We start from the raw sequence: 9,453 nt of genomic DNA on the forward strand, positions 1-9,453 counted from the left end.
TCCTGCTTTGTGTACCAACATCTCTTAAGATGTTCAATGATTGCAGTTGGATCCATATCCTGATGTTTCCTCTGTAGTTCAGAATTCATAGAAGCGAGAATGATGCATTTGGTAGTAAGACATTCTTCCAAGTATTTCTGATAAATCTTGGTAGCATCCTCATCATTCTCATCGGGGACTTCCTTGGCAGGCTTATCGATCACATCAATAAGCTTTTCATGCATGAGAACAATTCTCAAATTTCTGTACCAATCATCAAAGTTTGGTCCTACCAACTTGTTGGTCTCAAGTATTCCACGCAGTGATATAACAGACATATTGAGAAATCTAAAATATAGAAAAGAAAAGGCAATAATATAAGAACATATTTGCATATATCATAAAGACATGGACTTTTATCTAAATGATATTTTCACTAATTATTTTAAACTATTTACCCTCATTATAGTTTACGAAATCTTTATTTCTTTTAGTGAAGTAAAGGAATCCTTTAACAATATGTATGAGCCCCTTGGAAGTCAAGTCGTTTCTCACATATATTTTAAAGGTAGGTACTCTTACCAATTGTATCCCCATACAACTTCCTTAAATAGCTCTATGTCAAATAGTCCCCTGGTAGTCAGGTCGATCCTATTGGCATAGTTGAGTTCAACCATCATGATAGCAAAGAACTTATTAAATTTTTATACTCCCCTGGGTAGTCCAGGCGTCTAGTGTAAAATTGAATAATTCTTTTAATCCATACATCTAATGCAATAAATAATTTTAACATATTCTCGAACTATAAGTCTCCTGGTAGTCAGGCCGCTCCTTATAAACAAGAAATAAGTACAATTATTTACCTTGATGGATAGCTCTATAATAAAATATCTTATATTTTATTATTTAAGAACTCAAATTTTAGTAAGAGGGAATTGTTACTAAAACAATTTTTAATAACACGAAGATCAAATCTTTTATAGCATGTGAATTTAGTTCAAGTTGTCTACATGCTTAGTCCTAAATTAGTTTACATCACATGTAATAAATAATTCAAAATTATGTAATGAACAAGCACATGACATAGAAACGAAATTCAACATCCTCTAACATGTTTATCTTATATATCACATAAAAAGAATTCATGCTAGAATATTATTATTAACATGAATTAATAACAATTAAAAATAACAATAGAATCATGTAACCTATTATAGATTCCCATTGTATCTAATACAAAATTTCAAATTCAAGCTATGAACTATCTCAATAGTTATATGAATGCATATTTTATCCACAATAAAATAATATCAACATTCAAACGATTTGACTATTGCACAAGACACATGTATTATGGTTTGAACTCTTCAAATATAATATTAAAATATTTCGTAAATAAATTTTAGACACAATAAACCACGGCTCTGATACCACTGTAGGATTGCATATTTTTGTTCGTAACACGCAGCGGAAGACAATAACAATCCTAGGAAGATCTTTTCGTGATCAAAGAGTTGTTTACAAGGATCGGTCTCGGTGTGGATACGCATAGAGTCTTCGCACTATCGAAGAAATTTTGAAACGAGACTTTCTTCACCAGGTACGTCTTAGATCCGATCTATTGACATGTAAATAAATTTTAAACACGAAAAGATCTTCCTAGGATTGTTATTGTCTTCCGCTGCGTGTTACGAACAAAAATATGCAATCCTACAGGCTTGTGCTCTTATAGTAATTATGTTTTCCCTAAATGTCACCAAAGATCACATAGACACATAGAAAAGAACATAACAGAAGTTTACAATGAGTCCTTATATATGATTTAGCAAGTTCAGCAAATTTTCTTTTTCCTTCTTCACTTTCTTCTTTGGAGTGTGGATCTGATAATTCAAGACATATTTCACATAACTTTGAAGAAAGGAATAGTTTGTTCATAGTTACAAAATACTCCACACAAACATGAAGCAGTACCAAAACAAAATGAAAAGAAGAAACAAATACCAGGAAAAAAAAAGAAGAAAGAATAATATCGACTTGCATTCTTCTCAAACCTCCAATGCAAATTCCTTCATCATTTTGTTGTGTGACATGCCCAACCCGTGAAACAAATGACTTTGATATCATATTCATTATATGCAGCAACAATAACTTCAAAAAAAAAAAAAATTGTAAAGCTTTGTGCATCAGTTGAACAGCCATGACCAGTATCATTGGCACATTCAGAAGAATGATCACCTATGTGTATCAATCATGAATTGAGCTCAATAATAGACCTTTTCCAGAATAGCCTACATATGCACATTTTGATGTTTATCATGGTTTATTGATGATGCATGATGATTACCTATCAATTGATAGTAGTTTTCCTGTTCATTGAGCCAGCTCCTCTCAAATTCGCCGATGATTTTTTTCTCGCTCAGGTAATTGGTTCAAGCTTGTAATGGTTTCAAAACAGAAGACCACCCCCATGTCTGTTGCAATGCATGAAATACATTGAAATAGTGAAGAGTTCAAGAACCAAATAGTGCCTCGCAAAAGATTTCCTTATCAAACACCTTAGGTGCATCACTCTACAACTGTATAGTAATAGTGAGAGTCATTTATAGGAATCACATATTACATAAAACTCACAAGAGAGAGAACAAAACTGGAGAACAGAAGCATCTCACTGCTTCAGATCCACTTTTCTAAGAACGAAGAAAGCAAATCTAAAGAAAATCAGAAAAACAAACTTTTTGAATTCACCTTCAATCGGCAACTTCAAATAATAAAATTTGCACACTAAAAACAACGTTACACAACCAAAATTAGAAACAAAAAACACGCACCTAAGTATTTGTTTCCAAACATGCTTATCAAAATCAGAGAGAACTTCAGACATGTATGTAGATCTAGCAAGAAATTATTCAAAAGAATATAAAAATAAACACAACAGAGGCTAGAAGATCAGTATCAAGCAAGTGATAAAATTAGAAAGAGACAGAATCCATGAAATTAAAAAAAAAAAACAAAAAAAAAAAAAGGAGAAAACTCAAACCTCTTGAAGTAGCCAAGGAAGAGGAAAATTGCAGAGAGCCGTGAATGTGACAATTAGGGGAGTGAAGAGATATCTGAAATAGTGAACTGAAGTACATGTGGTAAAATACAGATGTACACGTGTTAACTTACTAATGAAGTAAGCCTAAATATAGAGTACGATTTACAGTGCCTTTTGTACAAATTATGAATGCAGTGTTCGACTGTTCGTACACCCAAAGTGCTGCTTCTAATATATAGTAAAATCGTTTAAGATCGCTTTTCCATATTTATTCAAATGCGATGAAATTAACTTTACCATTACTTAGGCGATTGAGCAATCCTTCCAAGTAACTTAAAGAATCTAATATTTTTATTTGTTCTGGTTACCACCACTAATCTAAAGCTTAAGCTTAGTTGGGGAAAATTGCCTAAGTATATCTGAAATTGCCTACACGGTTACTAATTTAGTGTTTTAGACAAGTTGAGAGACAAAATGGTCCATACACTCACAGACGTTGCAGAGTTTACGATCTTCTTTGGCTAGCCAACCATAAGATGAAAGTAAGAACCATTTGATTAGATATATTCATCCTTCAATAAAAACATGAAATTGATATACTATGTCTCAAGATCGATGATGTTGCAGAACTTACAATCTCCTTTACAAGCCAACCGTAAGATGAAAAGGCACCAAAGAACTCTCTGATTGCAGTTTATACCATAGAAAATGTCAATACACCTGCTAATGCATTATGCCTGCAAATTTTATACACACTTCAGATAGTAAAACAACCTTTTCATTCAAGCTTCCATCTTACTTGATCTATACGATTGGCTTTAGGCATAAAGCAAACAAGAGAATTTAACGGAGTAGTTTAACCTCTATTCTTCTTCTATCAGGTCATCTCCACTTCCCATTCTCGATAGCACCACTCACTATAAAAGAGGCTGAGACTTGAGCGAATAAGTTCATCAAAGGAGGTGCTGTTTTCAACCCTTTTTGATGGCCAAGTCACTAGCACAGAAAGAATAAAACCAAGAAATGTTGTTTTCTTAACTCAAGTTCCCCACAGCTGAGGTAGGTGCAAATACAGTGTCGCCAGGGTTAAGACTTACCTGGAAGAGGGTAAAAAAATTGTGGAGTATATACATAGGGATGGCATGGTAAAGTTTGGGTGGGGATAACCATATCCTGTCCAACCGCATTGCACAATTCAAAACTAGTGATCACCTCTCACACGGATTAGATGACCAAATCTTATCACAACTTACAATTATCATTTAGGATGTGAACTAAGAGTTGTTGAAGATGCTAATCCCTGTGGTCTAAGTAATTTGACAACTGCAGAATGCAGAGCGGCTGACAAAAACAAGCTATTCTGAGAATAGAGAATATCGGATAAAAACATAATAATGAGAGGAATGTGCAGTACTTAAGACCAAAAGCAAACTTTTAGCAACATGACGGGGAATATACATCTTAGGATATCCGAGTATTACCCAGAGAAACCTCCTATCACCTTGATTTCAAACTTTTCCTTGCAGTCATCCACTTGAGTGGAACTTTATCACCTATTGAAAGAAAAGGTTCACAAGCAATTCTTCAGGAGGCGAAAGAGATGCATTAGCAGGTCCGCCCTGAGTATGCCTGTGACGACACGCAATTTATTTCAGCTTACCCTGTTAGGGTGTTGAGATCCCAAGCTTGATGGAAGCAAATGTATGGGTGGTGATATGTCATGGATAACACTGGCTGATCTTAACTTTTTGGAATGGCTACTTTGCATGACCAATAACATTTTTCCAAGCATTTCCCTAAGGACGGGTGATATCATGTCACATCGAGTCAAAACATCAAGTGAACCAATAATTCCATTTTCAACAATCATAGAAAGAGCCGTTGACGCCCCTCTGGAGATAATCTCCTTCCTCTCAATATCATAGTTGTCAACCACAATTAGTAGGAACTCAAGAAGAGTATGGGTGACTTCAATATACTTTGGTATAGAGTTCACCATTAAAAGAATTGCAGGTTCAATGTTCATTACATTATCGGTGGTTTCATCAAAGAAAAGCCAATCATAAAACAATGCAAGCTTTACATTTGCTTCGATATAACTCTTCCTGCACGACTTCAATAGCCAACCAATCACAGCCCATCTGGGTAAGATGTCCGGTTCCGTAATTTCACTGGATGGACGAACTGAACAGCATATAAACCTAACAATGTCAGTTAAAATGGTTTCTCTCTCGGGTACTCCAAGGAACTTCTTAGCAAACCAAACCTGGTACCTCTTTTGACTACCCAACTTGACATGTGTAAGCAAAAACCTCAATTTGGTTTCCATTTCAGGAGTTATTCGAAGCAAAAAGTACAAACCCGGAGTTCTTATGCGGTAAATTTGTGAGATATCTTCAAATTCGTCCGCCCTAAACTGTCTTGGATTCAATAACAAGTCTTTCCATATGGCTTTAAACTCAGGTATATGAACCAAGTCTTGCAAAAGCCTAATTAAGTCCCTCCCTATCTTCAAACACAAAGGGAAGTGTTCCCTCAAAAGTCGAATGCAAAATTCAACCTCCATTCTCTTCAATGCGTCTATCATTGGATTACTTGGTACCCTATAATGATCGGTCAATAACCGAAGGAACACATACAACCCCTTATTCAAGACCAATGGTTCTTCCTCTAATAAACAATCCCAATTGGCTAAAAACAAGGTAACCATTTCCAAACACAACCACAAATTGCCCTCCCTAAAATCTCCACCAACAATTTGCCTTAAAATAGCCACTAGCAATTTATCAAAACCTATAGCCAATACATTTAACATCTCTTTAGTAACCCATATAAGCTGAATTTTCACTGAGTCAAGCAACTTTGGATACAATTCATCAACAATATTGACAAGAATACAAGTAAAGAAACCATACCCATCAGTAATAATTGCATGCAGGTGCTTAATATGAACTTTAGCCAAATGGGGTTGGGATAAAATGCCAAAGATTAAAGCTTTATTAATTTTTGAGTATTCCTCTTGTGTTAGGACTTTTAAGGAAAATGGGGGGGTTAGCTGGGGTTTACGAAGCTCAAAAGCTTCTCTAAGAGACACTTCAATTGGGTTTTCAGCTTCATGGATTCCTCTTTGAATAAGCTTTAAAGCCATTTATCAAGCACAATAGATGCTAGAAGAATCACCAAAAAACAGCTACATAAGTTTACCTTGAACTCAATATTTCAGAGACCAACTTATGCTTGAGCTTCGCTGGAAAATTACCACCGGCGGGGAGGAAGCGGAGGTTGTAGGTACCGCAACTTGCCGCTGGTTTGCTCCCTTTTGTTTTACCCTTTTGTTTCTCTTTTTCTGCTTTCATTTCTTATTAATCTCTTTTTTTTCCGAAGATTCACGACCAACCCTGGCCGAAAAGTTTTCTGTTTGAGACTATTTGTGCGTAACTATACAGAACAAAGGTTATTTTTCAAAAGTGTTATAAATAGAATTGTATTTATGGTGAATGTCTATAAATAGAATTGTATTTAGGGTTTATTACTTGATGGTTAAGTCACTTTCTCCCTATATAGAGGGTTCTATTCTGTCACACCACTTTTTGTACCCCCGAAATATAGGTATGTATGGGTTAAAGAGTTTTTCCAATTAAAGTGACAAAAACTTGAGTAGGGATTATTTTATTGTTTAGAGTCGCCACTTGGAATTGATTTTTTCGGTGTTCCAAGTCACCATTTATTTGAATCCCTAGTCAAAGGAAGGTTTGACTCTATTTTTATCGGTCCGCGAAAACAAAGTTCGGATAAGGAATTCTGTTGACCGGGGAGAAGGTATAAGGCATTCCCCGAGTCCCGTGGTTCTAGCACGGTCGCTTTATTGACTTAAACTTGGCTTGAATTAATTTTGGACAAACTGTGATTTATATTATTTTCATGTTGTACCTATCCGCTTTTATCTCTTGATTATTAGAGAAATCAAAGAATGTTTTTGATTAATATAAAAAATATCATAACCACGCTACGCGAGCGAATGCGTGATCGAATAAAAAATAATCAATTAATTTGTCATAATTGTGCCTCGCAAGCGAATCCGAAATCATGACAATCAATTATTTGCAATACTTTAAAAAAAAAATACTACATTTGAGAAAATTAGCTCTTTAAAATTTACAAGTCAACCGTCGCGCTACTCAAGCGAATGCGTGATCGATGAAATTTATTATTTAATCATAACGGCGCTACGCAAGCGAATCCGCAGTCATGACAAACAATTGTTAGCAAGTTATTTACTTCTAGGAAAATTAATACATTCTAAGAGTTTAATTATTAATTTTTTTTTAAATTTATTAAAAGGTCAATTATCGCGCTACGCAAGCGAATCCGCGAGTTTGGCAAAGAGTTTATTAAACTAAAAAATCAACTGGAAAACTAACGAATATTATATGACCTTGTTGAATTAAATTATTGAATGTTGAACATCACGTTACGCAAGCGAAACCGTGGAATTAGAGCGCACCTACTAATTGCCTAGCGTTCGATATAATTAATTGGAAGAAAGTGAGTTACTTAATTGGTATATAAAAAAAATCTGATTTTTATTTCTATTTTCCTAATCTTATTATTGAAAATATTATGCAAATAAATGTTGGACCAACTCTATCTATTTTAAAGGGATGGGCCAACTTCTTTGTTAAAAGGGGAAATGGGCCAGCTTGTAAAGACCTCTTGGGCTGCTGGAATTTATTACTAAAAAATGGGCCAAGAAATGGATTTTTATTGGCCCAATGCTATATAGAAGAAAAGGGTAATTTTGTTGTTTAAGGTAAATGGGCCAGCTTTTATTTTTTGGTTCAATAAGGCCCAAAGTTGATACAATATTGGTTCTTTAACTTAGTTTGCATTTATGACCATTAACTACATAGCCACAATTGTATAAACACATACTTTACAAAAATAGCCACTTTTGCAAAGCTGGCAAAATGGCCAGATTCAAAAAAAATACTTTACAAAAATAGCCACTTTTGCAAAAATGGCAAAAATGGCCAGATTCGAAAAAAAAAACAGCAATCCTAGAAGCAATGTTGCATTGAAATTTCAGCAACTAAAACAAACTCATGCTATGTGTTATACACCTAAAGTCATTCATGGCATACTTAACATTGTTACTCGAATACAATAGCTTGAAAACATGCTTAAAAATCCATAAAACTACTGACATATCAACTTATTCCCATTGCTAAAAATACATACATTACGAGTCTTAAAGGATTACCTGAATAGCAAAAGAATAAATGGTAGTCCAGCAATTCAACCAGCATAAAAAACAGCAGCACAACAACAGCAAAATCAGCAGCAAATCCGTGTTAAAACAGCCCGAAAATTCAGAGGAGAAACCCAGAAACGAACTCTAAAGAGGACTTATACTTTTCTAAAAGTTTGCACTCTAAAATCAACTCCTAAAGCTCACCATTTTAGCTTACTTTCCATGTGTTCAAGTGCTGATTTTTTAATGTTTTTGTGTGTTTTTCCTTCTCAATTGTAGTGTGTTGGAGTCCTTTATAATGAAGAAAGGGCAGCCCTTAAATAGGCAAAGAAAAGCCAACTTTTTGGACAGATTTTGGTTCCCCAAAAATCTGTCCAAAAGAGGCTGAATTTGTGGGCTAAAGGCTGTCCAAAAGGTGAAAGGACAGCCTGAAATCTGCTATGGCAGGAGCCAAAGGGTCACTTCAGCCACCCTACTAAAATAAAGCTACTAGTACCCTATTTCATTATAAAAATATCTAAATTTCAAATTTTAACAACACCAATATCAACCTATTTACAGAGACAAGTCAGAAACATGCTAGTATCTCAAAGAGAAAATACATAAAAATGCCCTTTCAGAAACAATAAATAATTTTCAGTCTCATCACGCTTTTCTTGTAGTAAAATATAATTAACAATTCAGTAATAAGCTCGGTAACCACTGTATAATATCAGTATTCACATTTTGGGAGGTTTCAATTAACGCATCATATAATCGGTATAACTGTGGACTTCTTCGCAAGAAGTCAAATATAACGGTAGTCCCTACTCGAGGGAAATCGGTAACGATATGCTAGTTCTACCTTCCCACTAGCGAGGACAATAACTATAATCGGTAATCTGTATGTACAAGGTGCACCAGGTCTAACGAACCCGCCGTTAGCTACGGGATCCTTCAAAGTCTACTCCCATTTATACTTGTCTCTGTATCCGTATATATTCATAGGAAAATATTCTAAAACAATATAGGGTATTTCGGTTCTTATCAAATCATGTAATTTCATTTCGGTAACAGTAAATTCAAATAACGGTATAACATATCTAGTGACATCAAGAATATTTAAAACAACGGTAATCATGTCAAATAACTATTTTGGTATCATATTGAGTAAAAGACTTGTCCCACATGCAACTCAATTAATCGG

At 34.8% G+C, this 9,453-nt stretch overlaps 1 protein-coding gene across 10 annotated transcripts in view; it reads right to left on the reverse strand.

Annotated features, from left to right (window-relative positions):
* Positions 1 to 6,410, reverse strand: part of LOC109226973 (integrator complex subunit 3) — a 13,790-nt gene extending 7,380 nt beyond the window's left edge. For 2 of the 10 annotated variants that reach the window (XM_019391942.1, XM_019391934.1), the window contains exon 1: positions 2,324 to 6,410. In XM_019391942.1, coding sequence (XP_019247487.1) covers positions 4,668 to 6,164 — 1,497 coding nt within the window. In that variant the 5' untranslated portion in view covers positions 6,165 to 6,410 and the 3' untranslated portion in view covers positions 2,324 to 4,667. The remainder of the gene's footprint in view (positions 1 to 2,323) is intronic. The other 8 variants (XM_019391943.1, XM_019391941.1, XM_019391937.1 and 5 more) reach the window with 8 other exon arrangements.

The sequence above is a fragment of the Nicotiana attenuata genome, chromosome 6 (assembly GCF_001879085.1).
Source record: "Nicotiana attenuata strain UT chromosome 6, NIATTr2, whole genome shotgun sequence".
Taxonomy (NCBI): domain Eukaryota; kingdom Viridiplantae; phylum Streptophyta; class Magnoliopsida; order Solanales; family Solanaceae; genus Nicotiana; species Nicotiana attenuata.